Source organism: Corvus brachyrhynchos, unplaced genomic scaffold, assembly GCF_000691975.1.
Source record: "Corvus brachyrhynchos isolate BGI_N302 unplaced genomic scaffold, ASM69197v1 scaffold258, whole genome shotgun sequence".
NCBI lineage: Eukaryota > Metazoa > Chordata > Aves > Passeriformes > Corvidae > Corvus > Corvus brachyrhynchos.
In genome coordinates this window covers 5228663-5246103 of record NW_008240122.1, presented here as the reverse complement: position 1 = coordinate 5246103, position 17441 = coordinate 5228663, and the positions used below count along the sequence as shown (strand labels likewise).

Here is a 17441-nt window from a genome sequence, read left to right as displayed (position 1 = left end):
TGGTATATCCACATGGTTCCCCCAAAACCTGTTGCCAAACACCACCACCATAATTTTCTGCCCACGGCCTTGCTAGGAGAGCTTTCCTTTCACAGAATCACAGCATGGTAGAGGTTTGAATGTATGTTTGCAAACCACCTAGTCCTACACCCTTCTCCAACCAGAGCAGGTTGCTGATCCAGAGTGGTTTTGTCTGTTTCCGAGAGTGTTTGGCCCACAGCCCCTCTGGGGAACCCATTCCTGTGCTTGACCACCCTCAAGAAGCTTGGTTTCATTTTTAAATGGAATTTCTGGTATTTCACTGCCACCAGCAACACACCCTTGTGTGAGCTGGGCCAGGAGGTCCTGCTTTCAAATATCTGCTCAAAGAAGGATTGCCCTCCTTTTTGTGCTGTTTCTGAGATGCTACATCTGCTCCCTTGTCAACCATCTACCTCATCTCTCCCAAGCCAAAGGAAGTGGCAGTATCTCCTCTTGGTTTCTAAGAGATTTAAAAGTCTGCTTACATGGTTCTTACAGGCATGTGAAGCCGTATGTGCAGACCATAATGTAAAACACAAGTTCATCTACTTAGTTTGTGCTTTACAAACAAATGGCAATGGTGTCCTGGACCACCTTCACACTTTGCTGCCAGTGTGAACAAAGGCATCTTGAAATCATTCCCTACCTTTTCTGCAAGTAGCTTGTTAACCTGCTAAGAATACTATCATTATACAGCCTCTAAAGCCCAAGAACACCAGTGCCTGGGTTGTTGTTAACGAACATGGCCTGAGCTTTTCTGCATGTTCTCCTGGGGGGTTTGATCATGGAAGTTACTTTTGTTACATCCAATTCCACTAAATATATCTCCAATTTTCCTGTCTCTACATCAAACGTTACATGTTAGGGAGCCTCGAATAACAGCTGCTGCCACTCATGTTAACTGAGAGGAGTACAAGACACTGAAGTGTCTAGTTTCTCATCACTTATGGGATGGATAAAAGTATCTGTTGTACTGACTAGTCCATCAAATATGAATGATGCAGATAGAGTAGCTGTTTACACACAGCGATCTATTTTAGTTAAATTGAAAACACACACGGGAGTGTTTCAGCTTTGAGGATAGAAAACACTGGAAACGTCAGGGGGTTTTTTTGTTTTGTCTCTTCTGTTTGCTGGTAACAATTAACTCTTAGGAGTGCCCAGTCTGTGGCTAGCAGAGGATGAGCTCTGCTCTTCTAGGACAAAGATCCAAATAGTGTTAGTTGTCCAACCAAATCTCACAAAACCAAGGACAAGGTGCTTGCCTCCTTTTGCCGTTCTAATTTTACCAGAATACTCAACTCTTACGTACAGTATTAACATAAGCATTTACAAAGCCAGTCCCTCTGGAGGATGACAGCAATTGTTTTGCTTAATGTTTAATGGCTTCCTCTCCCTCTGGACTCCCCGCCAGGGCATATTGTAATGAACAAGCTCTGGAAGAATATTATAGCCTCACTTGATCTATTAGGACACTTTACATAGAAATTTATTTTGCTCTACCATGAATTATATAAACACACAAATTAAAGATACATACGCAGTAACTGCTTGCAGAGAGCATTGTCTGCAGCAAACTTGTTAGGAGAATGAATTACTGTGTAGAAAATCACTTAACCTTTGTAGATTTCCTGGTACTGTGTTTATTAGTGCCCTTGCTTTATTTTGAAATAATATCTCTGTGTTATCTGAAAACATGCTTCAGATTAGAAAATGAACATACAGCATAGAAGTTTCGTATAAACACACTAATTATACTGGAAACAAAAAGCGAGGTCTCATTCTGCGCTCCGGTGTCGCTGTACAGAAGAGTATGGACGTGTCACCCTGTTCAAAGACTTTTGAAAGCAGAATTGGGCAATACTGGGCTAAACTCCTTCAGAGGAGGAAAAGGAAAATAATAAAAGGCTTTGGTTTCCATGGGCAAATGTTAATTGCAAGCGGAAGGCTTCTCTGAATAGCCTTTATCAGGATTTGTCCACCAGGCTCAGTGGCTAACGTTCTGCTGTGGAAAATATTTCTCCAACAGCAAATGGAGATGAAGGAAAATATCAGTCTAACTTTTTGGCAAAAGGTCTGCTTCAGTTAGAAAAAACAATGCTCAACATGCACATGTTTCTGTCAGGAAGGCTGCAAGCAGGAACATGGCAGCTGTAGTAATTTCACAAATAGTGAAAACAGGATGTCTCAGGAATAGCAGGCTGGGTACAGAGTAACCCACACAGAAGTGCTTGGCCACAGGAAGCTGTGTGTGCATGCAGACCTGCACCCGTAGATATTTTCAGTGTCAAAGCTTCGCTGAGGCTTTACATAGTATTTTTGTGATAAAAGAGGCAAACGATTAGTCACTGAACATTTCAAGTGACCTCGGTAACCTGACTGCTGACTCATTCTGTGACCTGTCTTGTACAGTGGTAGAGCTCCCAAGTAACTGAGGAGAAGCTGTTGCAGGTGCCTATCAGGGTGACTCACTTGCCATCATGTTTCTGACTGCATGGACATATGGGACTATGGAATGAAGGCAATGGAAAAATTTGGTTCAGAATGTTTTAAGTCTGTAGCCTTATTTCAGGGTCATACTATGGAAATGAAAGCAGGTGGTGATGCTGATGTGTATTGGAGCAGATCTGTTATTCCTTAAATCTTCTTGTGGTTTGGGGCTTGATCCTACTTCCGTGGTGCAAAGTTGTTTTACCTTTGCTGTGAGAATACCTGTCACTGTGTGCATGCTGCATCATCCTTGTATCTTATACAGCTCCAATTATAACCCTGCAGGCTGAGTCAGTAGAGAACAAAGACTCCTCACTTCCACTGAGAGCTTCCAGGTGATATAATACAAATAGAATAAAACTTTGGCCTTGAGGGGAAAGCTCGAGCACAAGGCTACTTGGAATAATTACACCTATCATAGAAGCCATGGCATCCTGAAATGAGCTGTCAGGGAATATTAACCTGACTGAAACTCCAGCCTCCTTACAGGCTGGGAGCCCTGGAAGTGACTGCAAGGGCATCGGGGCGGGCTGGAGGGAAGACATGTATGCTCCAGCTGGCAGCACATCTGAGTCTTGCAGCTAGCTAACGGTGGAGTAAGAAATAAGCTTGGGGGGGAGAAAGTTTCCGGCTTCTGCACATCAGCAGCTACTGCTTTTCCTTTGCACATTGTGGATTCAGTATGGAATGGCTGCCGGCAGGGGAAGGAGTTGCAGATACTGCCTGCAAAGCAAGTAGGAGACCTGGAAGGTGGCAGGGGGAGGAATCAATGTGATGGAGAGAGGAAGATCCGAACTCCTGCAGCCTCTGTGGTCTGGTGTTTCACGTCCACCTTAGGAAAGAAGCAGCTTGTTAGCAGCTGCTAATGCCAAATAGACTATGGATCAACAGACTTCAGTCTCCTAGGAATTATACAAACAGTCATTTATTGCTGGAGGTTACAAGAGGTTAACCCTGCGTATTGGGGCTGTAAGATTTCTCAAGAGCAATACAAAGCACTTCACACAAGGGCTGAACAACTGAAGTGTCGAGTCTGTAAAAGGACCTGATCCAAACACAGTAATTTGCAACGATAAGTGAAGCAAGGTTACATATTTCTGGTGGAGACTTAGGAGAAGAACATCCCTTGTAACTATTTAGATTTTTCTGCGATAGGAGCAAAGGGAGAAGAAGGTGATGCCAAAGTCGATTAGGGGTATGTTGTCCTTTTCTGTAAGAAAAGCCAGTGAATTTTAGAACAGTTCTTTCTAGTGAAACCTAAAGTGCTCTGATTTTGAAAGTAACTTCATTGTCCTGGAGCTAGAGCACAATGATTTGTAAGTTGAAACAAAACATAACTTTGTTTTAGTTATGTTTTAACTGACATAACTGATAATCTTATCAGCATGATCTGGTTACAAATGAGTGTTTTCTCTAACAGTGAAATCCAACTCTTGAACAAAAACACTTGCTGGATATCGAGCATTTCTTTACACTTTAGGTTTTGCATAATGAAGTTATAGGACCCACTGGATGAGGATGAACATTTCTGGTTTTAGTAGGTTGGTAACATGTTTCTCTCATGTGGGATGACTGGAAGCACAGCTCTGAGCATTTTGGGTTTTCCTGGTACAGTTATTAACATGAAGGAAAATGTGCATACACAGGTTTCAGAAAATGGACAGACTGTCAAATCCATTGATCAAATGTTCAGAGAGATGAAAGTCGAAGACACTTTTCAATGCAATAAGACAGACAGCTGTTAGTCTCTAATTCAGTAGTGAATAGTGAGACCTATATGATAAATCCTCTAACTGTTCTATTGCAAATTATGCATGCTCCTCATTTTTACAGATGTTTGGGGGTTTCATTTTTTTCCTTAAAGCTCTTCAACATGCACACATTCCCATCTTCCACCTCACTCTCCCAAATGCAATCATCTCTCTGCGTGATTGATCACCATGGTTTCCAATTCAATTCAGGTCCCCAAAGAGGTCTTTTAATTAAGAAGCTCTAATAGAATCTCAGAGAAAAGTTCTAAGTCCTCAGTCTTCAGGCTGTGAGCTACAGATCCCAGGGGTGTCTGTGGCCAACTAGTATGAGACCCTGAACATGTCCTTTGTGGAAAGGTCATATCCTATGCAGAAATTTGTGTTAGTGAATCTTACAGATGTAGACATCCCATGGAAAATTCCTGGGGCTCACACAAAGCTGAAAACTTCTATAGGAGGCTGCTGTTGAGCAGCGGGTAGTGACCAAGAGAGAGGTGAGATGGAAGCAGGTGTGCACAGAAATGTCTGTATATGAAATTCCAGCTGCTATTGGAATTGTGAGGTGCTCATCCTGTGTGAGGTGCTCAGCCTGTGTGAGGTGCTCAGCCTCACTCCCCCCACTGCAGCACAGGGGAGCTGCCGGGGCTGCACCCACAGAACCTGGCTGTGCTTTGCTACATGTAAAAGTGCACTTGTTTTGGTAGCAGCACTCAGACTATTTAAGAACCAATTTCTACCCAGAAAAAAAACAGCTGCAGACTTTTAATCACCATCACTGGCACTGCACAGGTGTGATTTCCAAAACTGCTTGGGACTGGTCTCTGTTTATTTCGGTGAGGACAATCCCAGCCTGTGTGTGCGCAGGTGTGCAGGGCAGCACATGCTGTTGTTTACTCAGCAGTTGGTGCTAATCTCCAGGAAACAACCTGTGCTTGCTGGACTGGGGATGCAATGTTTGGTAATGTTGTGCAGAAGCACTTGAGAATGCTTTCACACCAGGAACTTCAGCATTAGACACGTAGGAGAACAAAAAGTGGAACTGGAAAACACTTCTGAACTCCTGCAAGCATGGTATTTGCTGAAAAGTAAAGTTCCAGAAAACTGAAGCCACATATAGAACTTGAGATAACTTTGATGAATAGCTCTTGGCTGGAAGACAAAAAGAAAAACTTAAATGTTCTGTGTCGATTGTTTCAGGATTAAACATCTTGCAGTTTTGTTTCAAAATGCTCTCCCTTCTGGCAATTCTCTCAAAACTTCTGGTCATATAAATCTGAATTACTGAAGATACTGCTTGAGGAGTCCTGTCAGAACAATATTTTGTTTAATTGGAAGCTTTTTAAAGCTCTTTATTTAGTAGAAAATCTCTGAAGTTTTTCTTCGGAATGTAGCTTGAAATAATTTTTAATTTTTTTCAGCTTATTACTTCTCTGTTAGCCAGATGAACAGAAAGCACTTTGCAAGTACTCAAGAGGGGATGATGGGAGAACAGAGAAGAGAAAAAAAAGATAAAAGCTTTGGCTGTGATAACTCATCCCCTTGGCACAGCAGTACTCCAAGGCCAGACCTGGACCACTTGTCCAGAGGAACCTGGTGTCCAAAGTACATTTCTGTACCTTGTAATTGCACCTTGTAATTGCACCCACCTGTGTCTGATGCAGGCCACTCTGAAGATTTACAGAAGTCATTCATAGTGTAATAATATAACAAGTGAGTGGAAACTTCCATTAACTCGTCCTCCACAGAAGAGACCTTGAAAGAAAAAGGGGTTTGAAGGAGGGCTGTGCCATGCTGTGACTCGGGTATGGTAGTCAGGGGTGGGAGGCAGACTAAAGAAAGGAACAGAGCCTGAGTCACAGTGAAGGAACCAGTTCTGCACAGAAAAACACCCCTCTCTCGGCTCCACTCCTGGCAGAGTTGGTCTTTCATCTGGTGAAAAACGGGGATGAAATACCTCCCTTGCTACCCTTTGGGAAACTCTTCAGTATCCTCAAAGGAGTTATAACAGCAGCATCATTATAAGTGGGAAATGAATTGCTCTCTTGCTGGATTTAGCAGCTTCCTGTTTTGGAAACCCGAGATACCATCTCAAATTTCTGTTTGTTGTCAGCCTGGAAGAAGAGACTCAGAGGCTGCAAAGCCTCTGGTGAGGCAACGCTTCATTTGCTAATTGTCTCTGCCAGACAATGCCATTTACACTGAGCACAAAATCACCTCTAACCTCCACTGACCAGAAAATCGCTATATCCTTGAACTCCCATCCTTTTGAAACAGTACCCGGCACTGCAAACCCGGCCAGCGTGTGTCAGCCCCTCTCACTGGACAACAAAACACAGGGATAATTATTGCTGATTCATTCACAAGCATCCTGGTTGCCAGACATAATTACAGTATCATCAACTACTGCATTATAAAAAAAGATGTTTGACTTGTTATGCATAATGTAATGAAGCTTTTGCTTGAGGACCGTGCTGAGAAGCACAGGACTGGCATCTGCCCTAAGCACCTGTGGAGGGGTCTGGGTCCTGTGTTCTCTGGCTGGACTGGGGTCTCTGGTGCAGGGTAGAGACAGAATTGACGTCCAGAGAGGTCTTTGCAGTCAGGAGGCTGGTGAGGGGCTGCTTGACATCTGCTCTTACTCTCACAGACTGAGGTTTTTGCATGTTTCTGTCAGAAAAGCTGCTGAAGCTGGGCTTTGCCTCTGTGAGAGCTCCTCAGTAAGGAAAATGTCCCGTTGTACAGTTTTTATTGCTCTTTTGCTTTTTTAGGCCATGTTACAATGCTTGCCATTTTTGCTGCATAAAATTCAGATGTTCTGCCTACCTGCTTCTCCTCCGTTAGCCAGATGATCACAGCAGCTGCATCAGTTCTAAATGGGATCAGACCTGAAAGTTGCAGCTCTGACACTCAGGGCAATGACCTGCAAGGATTTTTTCCTCCACTGTTTAACACTTGCTTAAGTTGGAGCACTGAGAAAGCCTTTGAATCCTTCCCTTCAGGTGGTGGATCTGCAGGGATGGTTTGGCTGTGAGATGTCGCACTTTGTTTTGGAGACAACGCAGCAGAGGAAACTGGCTTCCCAGCCACAGCTCACTTAAATGCTCCCGTGGCTGCTAATGGCAACAAATATGCCAGTGTTGCCCAGTGTTGCCCCTATCTTCTCTACCACCAGTCTTTAAAGAGCTGGAGGTTATTTTTCCTTTGTTCCAAAGACTGGTTCAGGCACGTCTGACTGGCATGCGACATTTCCTGAGGGATGTGGTTAAAGACAAAGTAAACGCTGGTGCTTTGGTGACTCCACAAAAATCTGATAGCCAGAGACTGTCATGGAAGAGGGCATCTGGAAAGCAGTGATGCTTCTCATCTCTTCCCTTGGGAAGTTTATGGGACTGCTAAATATCAGGAACTGCTAAATATCTGGACCTCACATGAAGCAGGAATATATCATACGTATCTGAACATTCTGGTGCAGAAAGAAGTGGAGGCATGCATAAATCATTAAAAATTATATAAAATATATAATTATAAAAATTTATTAAATTATTCTTAATGACCTTTCAAGAGTATTGTGTCAAAATTATCACTGAAATGCAACTTGGTTCTCTGCAAGGGAAGAAGTGATTCTGTATTAAAGGTGGAGCTCCCAAACCAACTGGAGCTCCTTCCAGCAAAAATGAGGGGCAAAAAGGCTTTTTTTCTTCCCATTTAAACAGAAAGGGAGTATTAAACATCTGTGTGATGCAGAGAGGGTACCAGGCAATGTACCAGCAAACATGAGTTGCCTCCCTCAGAAGGGACTGAACACTGACATTCCCCAGCTTTTGCTGGGGTTCAGTTGCAAGCCTCCAGTTGGGCTCCTGCTTGGAGGGGCCATGGAAGCCTTCTCCTCCCTCCCTCCCTCCCTCCCTCTGTCCCCCACACCAGTGTTTTGCTTCCTCTCTGTATCGAGAGGGGGAAAAAGTCAGAGCCAGTATTTTATTCACTTCAATTTTCAATTTTTAAGACTGTACCAACAGCTGAAGGACTTAATTCTGTTACTGCCACAGAGGAACCTCGTTCTGCTTGAGTTATGCTGAATACACTCATAAACCAAAGTAGCCACAGTTATGAAGACATGTTCTTCAAAAAGCTCAATCTGAGTATGAAACTATGGGACGGACTTCTTAAGCAGGCCCTCTTGAAACTTGCCCAAAAGATTATTGTGTAAATGCAAAGAATGCTCTGGAAGCTCTTGAATGGAGACATTTTATTTCCAAATAACCACAGGAGTAACTGTTTGTAGCAAAAAGATGATTAATGGCATTGTGGCCAAAATAAGGTGAGTCCCTAAACTTGACAGCATAGTATTTGCATATTACCTCGATGTTACAGTTTCTCACACTACCTTTTATTTTTACTGGAAGAAGCACAAGAAAAGCATGATGCTCGCTTAAATCTCCACAAACCCAAACATCTGAAGCTGCATGGCTCCGTTTTCCTGGCTCTGTTCCTCTCTGAAGGCACGCCGCTTGCTTGCTCACTCTCGTTTTTCCCATGAACTACAGGGTATAGGCCAAAATACCCTTTGCAACTGGTAACTCCTAGGCACACTGGGTTCCAGTTAATATAACAACTGGACATTTCATAATGCTTGAAGCATCTGTGGCATGAATACATTAAAAGTCCTGAAATTAGCAGGAAATATAAGGAGCACTTTTTGTTTTCCACAGGGTTAATTTTATTAATTTCGTGGAAATATCTTACAGTGACAAAGTTAAGTTACATGGAAAACTGATTCTGACACCCGTGACAACAGTACGAGAGTGGCATGGAGGACATGCTTGGATGTGCAAATGCTGAGCATCTCTCTGTGCACTGGCCCAGGGAGGTTCTTTACTTGTATCATCATGGGCTGCTACGCAACAGCGCAGCGTTGCATCCCTGTCAGTGGTTTCAGCCACCAACTGGAACGTGTTTCTGTGGGAAAACGAGCTGCATCTTTTAGTACCCAGTCACTTGGGAACCTGCCTTGGTTTGCTGGAGCTGAAGGCACAAGCCAGTTCATCAGAAGCCAAGTTGGAGGAAACACGTTGGCAACTGCTGGGTCAGTGGTTACCTCCCCTCCTGCCAACATCACTGACTGAGGGACGATTCAGCTTTCCATTTCTGGGAAAAAAACCTTCTATCTGATCATGCACTGATACCCTGCAGCACTGAACAACTCAGCAGTAGGGAAACTGACCCTTGGAGCCAGGCTTAGGGAGCAGTCTGAGGGTCACTGAACCAGCACAAGTGATGGGGTGTTGGCGAACAAGACCCACTGGGCTGGTGGCAGCAGCCACCTTGCAGGTGGCAGGCACCAGGGCAGTGCTGATGGGCACCCAGATGGGCACCACAGCTGCCCCTCTGGGCACAAAGCAGCCCCCCTCAGCCAAAAAAGGAGCGAGAGGCATCTCAGCTCCACATGCCCATTGCATAATGGTCAAATATGCCTGTAATACAATTGAGTCAGAGGGAATTATTGCTGCACCACGGTTGCTTTGGGAAGCCTTTCTCTTGTAGGCTGAACTGCAACTATCAAATCTCTGTTGGGTTGGTTGAAAAAAGATCATGGCAGTGATGTCTTTTCACTAAAAAGGATTGTTTCCCACTCTGCTGTCAGTAAAAAGAAATACAAACTAGCCAAACTCATTCTTCACCAGGAGTCTCTGAAAATGGAACATTTTTGGACAAAATAACTGTAATTCAAACTGCAGCAGCCAGTGCTATGCCTACTTTGGTACCCAGCCAGTGAATTTTAAAGTAAACACCCTCTAGGACTGTTCTCCATTTGGATTTATTAGTCATTACCAAGAAAAGATAATTAGCACTTGTGAAGCACTGTGATAATCAGCAGCATGAACTGTTACCAATAGAAACAGACCGGGGTCCTTGCGTGGCGCGGGAGGCTGCAGCTCCGCCGTTCTGTACGGAACGAGTACACGGGTGGGCAGACCCTCAGCTGGGGAATGCTCGTAACCAACTGCTCCAGTGGAGCTAATGACACTTTACATGGGCTAAGGGAGGGAGGGGAGCTGTTCCCTGGCCTGCTGGGCTTCTCCTTCTGTTATCCTGGAGGTAGAGTCATTTTTGTTACAATATACAATCCTTCTTGTTGGTCAAAGACAACGGCACATACTACTCCTTTACTGCACAACAGGAAAATAGAAGGTAATTATTTTTTCTCTTTGCATGCACTCTGCCAAAAAAATGGAAAAGAACCTTGTGGTGGAACAAGAGGAATGTGATACTTTACGCAATGATGTGGGCTTTTTATCTTCCTCTTTCAAAACGAATGAATGAGAAAACTCTGTTAGACTCAAGTCAGTACTGAAACTTGCAGAATTGGTTCCCCATTGTTCCCCAAACTTCCATTACTTATGATGTGTTATAATCATATGAGAGATGGGATGTAAATCTTGCGTTCTTAAATCTCAAACCCTGAGCATTAAGCATGTCAGGCTCCCTGCCACGCGTATTACCGAGCTCAGGGAAGTAAGTCTATCAGATTTATCAACATTGCTGTCTGAATAAATACTACAACACATAGGCTTGTCTCAAGCAGTTGTCTTTGTTTCTCTGTATCTGCAAGTGTGAACAAAATCCATGCTGAGTGAGAGAGCTAGCATGTAAGTTTGGGAAGACTTCTGTTTTGGCGAGCACAATTAACAAATACAGCTGGAGGATTTAGCCCTGAAGTACTTTTAAGTCTGCAACAACCACTCTCTTTTCTGCATTGTACAGAGCATTTCAAGCCAATACAATACCCCTCCAGCCAAGAGGTGCTTTGTATTCTCTGGGAAGCATGCAGGAAATCTTGGGATTGAGTCCAGTATGCATGCAAAGTACTTTGCCTGCAATTGTTGAAGGGGCTGTGGCGTGGTGTGCTGGTAGAGGGTACCATACCCCTCTGATTCCTGTTGATGATGGCCTTTACTCACGCGCATCTTCCCTGCCACACGTGCAGCAAAGGCTCTTAGGACTGAGATTCCAATGCCAGCAAGACTCATTAATGCACACAAGATGGAACCACCCTGGCAACATCTGACTTGATGCACTCAAAGTACTCATGAATGCTTGCCCCTCTCCCAGGAAAATGAGTGCTGTGGCAAGTCTGATTATCACCAGGATGAAGTTTGCCTGATAACAAACGCGATGGGCTGGTGGCCGTTTACAAGCTACGTATGCAGAAGCAAATGGGTCCGTGAGTGTTTGCTTTTCAGCTGCTGCTGGGAAACAGGCACCCTCCTGCCAGGTCACAGACCAGCTACGTTACAGACCTCTGAAGGCAGTTCCCTGCTCGCAGAGGTGGATGTGTAGCTTGTGCTCCAACAGCCGCCCAGTACACGGAAGTTGCTATGGCAGTGCTTTGCAAATATACATTGCACAACGGAGCGGCGACGTGCCACCACACGGGCTCTGGTTTTGTGTCTTACACAGAAGAGTCGCTCCCATCCTGGGAACTGGGCAGCAGAACAAACACCAGAACAGAGTATCTATCTATACATGTATCTCTGCTTAAGTCCATTGTCAGATTGCATCTGACTCTGGAACTGGGTTTAAAACACCTGGGTAACAATTTACATATTATGTCAACAGCAGCATCTCTCCCCCTCCCCTTCCCTCTTTCCACCCTGCAGGGCAGAGCAAGCCGACTTCATAGCATCCTTCACAACAAAGCGTGTCTCAGCTGTGTCTTTTTGTCTTCATGAACCTCCTTTAATTCTGGTACTTTAACACCTACTCCTTCCTCTGCTGCTGGTGCTCTTGCAAACAAGAAATGCGGCCGGGGAACACCGTCTCCTTGGAAATCTGCCTCTGGCCTAAAAAAGTCCATTTGGGTGCCTGTGTGGCACTGGAAAGCCAGGGAACTCGTGGGCTGAGCACCCTTCACGGCCAGGCTGCTTTCACCTGGAGTGAAATCAGCCTTAGATCGGATCTGGAATCCCTCAGGGAACAGATACATAAGCTGGGCTATTGCATCTGCATCATTTAATGGGAAGAAATAAAAATATTGGCCTGGGAGTGCACCAGGCTGCTGCGAGGAACCTGAGAGCAGTGCTTCCCTCAGTGCAGGCATTGTGAGGGAAGGCTGGGGGCGGGAGTTCTTCGACGGTATGGGCTGGGAGCAGCACAAGGGCCCAGCTCTCCATTAGCCTGCAGATTTCCAAATAATTGTAAACAACGCTGACTTCAAGTCTGCTGCCAGAGCCTCAGGCTCTGTAAGAAATAACCCCATCTTATTTATTGCCTGAGGATATTATTATTTCCAGAATGAACTAGCTGTGGATCACAATACTGGGCAGAATTATAGTACAAAGTGTGCTTTAGTGCAAACTTACTTATGACATAGTCACAAATCTTCTTTGGATGAAAATGGGTGCAAAGCCCCAACTTTTTTTTTTTTTTTTTTTTTTTTCCAGAAAAGTGCAGCAAATTTTTGCCTCATCTTTACCTTGGGACTGGTCTGGACAGGGCTGGCTCTCGTGTGACAGCATGGTCCAGCTCCACCTCGCTGCCAAGGCCCTGGGGAGGTCACGCAGAGCTAAGGAGAGCTCAGCAGGGGCTGTGCCAGCTGCATCCCCTCCCTGGCTGTGCCAGCCGTGGGGGGGCTGGGGGGATTAGAAGCTCCTCAGTATTATCTGAAGGCTCAACTCCGTACCTCTATTGTGAAATTTCTATGGACAATCCAAAGATTCAGTTTTAAGGAAGAAACAATTCATATATAGACATAGTGCCTTCAGCACACTTTCCCTTAAAAGACCGCTGCCTTCTTCTGCATCATGAAAAGATGGATATGAAAATGTTTTGTGCCAGGAATGGTAATGCAGTAGAGCACAGAGTTCAGTCACTACATACTGGTAAACACTATATTTCTCACTAAACTGATGCAACAGGTGATTAATAAGAATGAAGGAATGAAGCTCAGAGTTTAAAATTAGCTACTTCATGTAAGGCCTTTCAATAAATATGCAAGTGGAGATACTTATGTGTTTTTAATACTAGTTCAAGTGTGAACTGATCTGGTCTTTGGTCTTTCTGCTTTTGTGAATTATACTGCAATAGCAGCTTTATTTTTAAAAAAGTATTTTTAATTTAAATTGGTCTAGGCAAGTGCTACACTAAATATAGTGAGCATATACAGTATATAAAGGCAAGGCAGAAAAAGGATTATCAAAATAGCTGAAATTATTTTGTAAACAGCATATATTGCATGTCTACTTGGTGCAACTGTCATTCTTGTCCTGTCAGATCTGTGGGGAGACAGCCACAGGCTTAAACACAACTTGGTCAGGTTAGTTGGTGAATTTACCCCTATTTAGAGCAGGTCTGGGCTGTAATTCAGGGCTTGGGGGTTTTATCTTTAATGAACACTGAAAGGTGCAAGTGCTTTGAACACCTATACCTAAATGATCTTTCTACAGTCACCTTGAACCAACACTTTGAAATAAGCCTTGCTATTAACTTGAACAGGAGGTTAGCCAGGCACCTGTGAAGAAAAAGGCATTCTCTGTTTTTGCCTGTTGCAAATTCTTCTACAGTTCATCTTGTCTAAGCCAAGCCTGTAGCCCTGAGCCCCGTCCTGGAATTACTTAGCCCAGTTCCAGGTTACAATGGCACTTCTCTGTTGGGCTTCTTCTTTGTTTATTTGTTTGGTGTTGGTGTCTGTCCGCACAATGAAAGTGCTTAGCTGCAGGGAAAAGCTTCAGAGCTCCCTGGGTATGACGGTGAACGGAATGACAGGACTGCTGGATTCAAGGTCCAGGGCAGTAAGGAAGCATTCGATGGCTGCTTCGTTTTTCCCCTGAGCTTGCAAGACCTCTCCAAGGCTGTTCCAGGCGATGTGACTGGTGGTCTGGGTGCGGACGGCATCTCTGAGGACTTTCTGGGCCAGTTCCCTCCGCCCAAGTCTGCTCAGCACCAGGCCCTGTCAACAAACAAGTGATGAGCAGTTAACAACAGCGCAGAAGAGAGGAAGAAAAGGAGCACCCCGAGCTCCCACCAAGCTGCCCTGCGAGTACAGGCACAGGAGTCCTATGGAGGGAGCATCTCCACCTATTCCTGAAGAATAAAAGTGATCAGTTGTCAAGTTCTGCGTTTTTTGATAGCAATGCGCAATTTAAAAAATAATTGTGAAAATAATTTTTTTTTAAGCAGATACTGATTCAGCTCTGCAAGGGCTCCTGCTGTGTGTTACTGGGAGAGCATATACTGCTGCTATACAAGAAGGGTTACAGGCCCTTTAAGCATCCCTCTCTCCTTGCCCAGAAAATATACACAGGTTTGACTACAGCCAGTATCTGAATTCATTCAGGCACATCTGCAACACCCAGCTGAGGCTGAGGTAAAGTCTCTTATCTCCTACATCCTGACCACACTGAGAGATCTTCTCAACAAACAGGGGGCAGAGGGATGTGGTCTCTTTCCAGCCTTCTAGAGGCAGGCTGCATGTAACAGCATGGGCTGTGACAGCTCCGTCCTCCTGCACTTCAATGTGGATCCTAAAGCAGTGTGGGGGAGGAGAAGGATGGAGGAACCTTGTTTAAAAAGCTGTCCTTAGGGTAAGAAAAGACACAAGTGGGTGTAACCATCTGGAACGAACAGGAGGGGGAGGATGAAAGAAGTGTTAGGAAGAACACGTTTTCCTATAGGGCTCTCATGGATGTGTCTGAACCCACAAAGCACCTAATGAGCCAGGCTCCCTGTTAATTACACAGCACACCGAGCCAGATGGTCATATGGGCTTTGCAGGCCACAACGCATCCGTGGCACTTCTCTGCTTCCTCCTGAAGGTGCACACACCAGAATGAACCTTCCATCAGCATGTTCATCCAGGTGTGGCCTCTGGAAGAAGCAGCCACCGCTGCCATGTCCCCAGCCAAGCTCTGCACGGCCTCTGCCTGCACTCACCCATGGAAATGCTGGCAAGTGAGATGACTTCATGCTTTTCCTGGGACAGTGTAGTAGGTGGATGCATATATATAAGGAAAAGCATTACCTTAATCTTTAATGTGTCTAATTGCCTTTTAGTGCATATGAAAAGATGTAAGAAACCTGAAATCTCTCACAACCAGAACCCAAGTAAATTTCTGATGAAAGAATGGTGATGCTTTTGGAAACAGTGAAGATTTTTCCTCTGTTTTGTTTGCCTTTACAAAAGTACCATTAAACACAGGGTGCATCAGCATCCTCAAGGCCAGTGAAAGTACTAATACCTACAGAAACACATTAATTTGCCAGAGAGAAAAATTAAGAAACACCCATTTAATGAAATATTGGCAGTTCTACAAAAATCTTCACTGCCTCTTCCTTACCCATAACCTTGACCTGAATAATCAACTCAGTATCAAATCTGATAATTTAGAGATGCAGTGGGGATGTTTTTTCTTTAGGTTTCTCTCTATGTAAGAAAACAACAAGGCAACAGGGTCTAACGTTACAATCCCCCTGGGAGCAGGCATAGGTGGCACAGAGGTACCCTGGTGGGAGAGGCTGGTTCCCCTGGAGGTAGCTGCCTGGAGATGGCTGCAGGCACGTAATGACAGACTGGAAGGAATTTGTGCAATTATAATTTGAGTCACCCGCTTGACAGGGATAATGAGGCATAGAAAGGGCAAGTAGTGTGGCCATAGCAAATCTGCGGCTGAGCCAAGAATAGACAGGAGCTATCTCAGCTCAAGTTTGTCCTCAACCACAAACCCACTCTTCCTAAAACCTCCTCCTGTTGCACTGACCGAGCAGAGCCATTGTGCTCTCTGGTGGCCGGGGACCCAGCGCTGTCCTCACCCTGACACATCGAGCCTCTCAGTGCTCTCAGAGGGCTGCTGGCCCCGGAGGCACAGGGGACAGCGAGCCCATGCAGCTGCTGCCTGTCATCCCTCTCCAACGAGGAGGGGAATTCCCTGCCCGGCTGACATCTCGCGCCTCTCAACAATGCTGCAGTGAAATCCACCTCATCGTAAACTGCTCGTGCAGCACAGCTCCCTTGCATGCCCCAGCACCCTTGCCGGTCAACAACCAGAGCCTGGTGTGGCTTCCCTGCCGGGGCTCCCCAGTGTTCGCTGTGCCTGTGCTCGAGGCCCCAGGAGGAGCACACCCAGCTGCTGAGCCCACCGGGGGCAGATGCCCACCAGAAGTGCAGCTCATATGAAAATTTGCTCTTTGGTATTCAGTGCTTTCCAGTTTGCCAGTTTAGCTAAAAAAAAAAACCATCTGTGAACCCTCAGAGAGAGCTATTCCAGGCTCCCCAAAGCCAGGAGAAGGCCTCCTGTTGATGCTGCAATATACTGCATGAGTGAAAAACTGCTATTTTTTTGGAGGAAGTATTTGCTAGAAGAGTTCGAGATTTTCACCTCCTCCTTGCTTACATGCACAACTGTTGGTGCCAAATGCTGCCCAGGTCCGTGGCCCTTCCCAGGCGTGCCACCATCCTGCTTCCCCCTTCTGGTGAGGAACAGCCCCATGCCCTCTTCCTGCACACATGCCTGGACTTCCATGCAGTGTGAGCACAGGACACTGGGCTGCAGGCCTCAGCCCACACGGAGACTGGGGATTGGCCAACCCAGGTCTGCCAATGCTCCCCAGCCCCAGCACAGAGACCTAGTCCTCTGCCCAGAGTGAGCTGTGACAGATGGTGTCAGCCTTTTAGCGAGGCTTAACTGAAGCGGCACAAACATGCTGCTGATGTTTAAAGGACAGGTTGAACATCATTAATTCTGTGTGCAGGAGAGTTTCTTGCTTTGCGTTTCCTCTCTCCCCTCCTCCCCACACCACTCCTTGCAAACCACAAGCATTTTGAGAGCTGGAGGCTGCACAAACCCCAAGCCTCAAGAAGACGCAGCACTGAGCACTTGAGTTGTTGTTTCCCTGAGGTATTTGCACTTGAGAGCTTCTCCTTGCTACTGAATTTCTCATTTCCCCATGGAGTCTGGCTTGCTATAAACAATGCCTGCATGTTGTTGCTATGTAGGTCCAGTTGGAATCTGTCTACAGTGCAAAAGAAAAAAATTATATATAAATTCAGAAAGCCACCCACTGACAGGCAATTTGTATTTTTATCTGGAAGATTTTTTTTAAAAAAGATTTTTCTAATGGAAGTTCAGCTCCTGAGTTTCTATGGTAACTCATCTGCTTGGTGTGCATGCATAATTTCATAAAGTC

General features: G+C 45.2%; 1 protein-coding gene across 5 annotated transcripts in view; it reads right to left on the bottom strand.

Annotated features, from left to right (window-relative positions):
* Positions 1-8491: 8491 nt before the first annotated feature.
* Positions 8492-17441, bottom strand: part of TTC7A (tetratricopeptide repeat domain 7A) — a 170624-nt gene continuing 161674 nt past the window's right edge. For 4 of the 5 annotated variants that reach the window (XM_017744795.1, XM_017744796.1, XM_017744799.1 and 1 more), the window contains one exon: positions 13776-14208. In XM_017744795.1, the coding sequence (XP_017600284.1) occupies positions 13987-14208 (222 nt within the window). In that variant the 3' untranslated portion in view covers positions 13776-13986. Of the gene's footprint in view, positions 14209-17441 lie in introns of all 5 variants that reach the window. The other variant, XM_008641720.2, reaches the window with a different exon arrangement.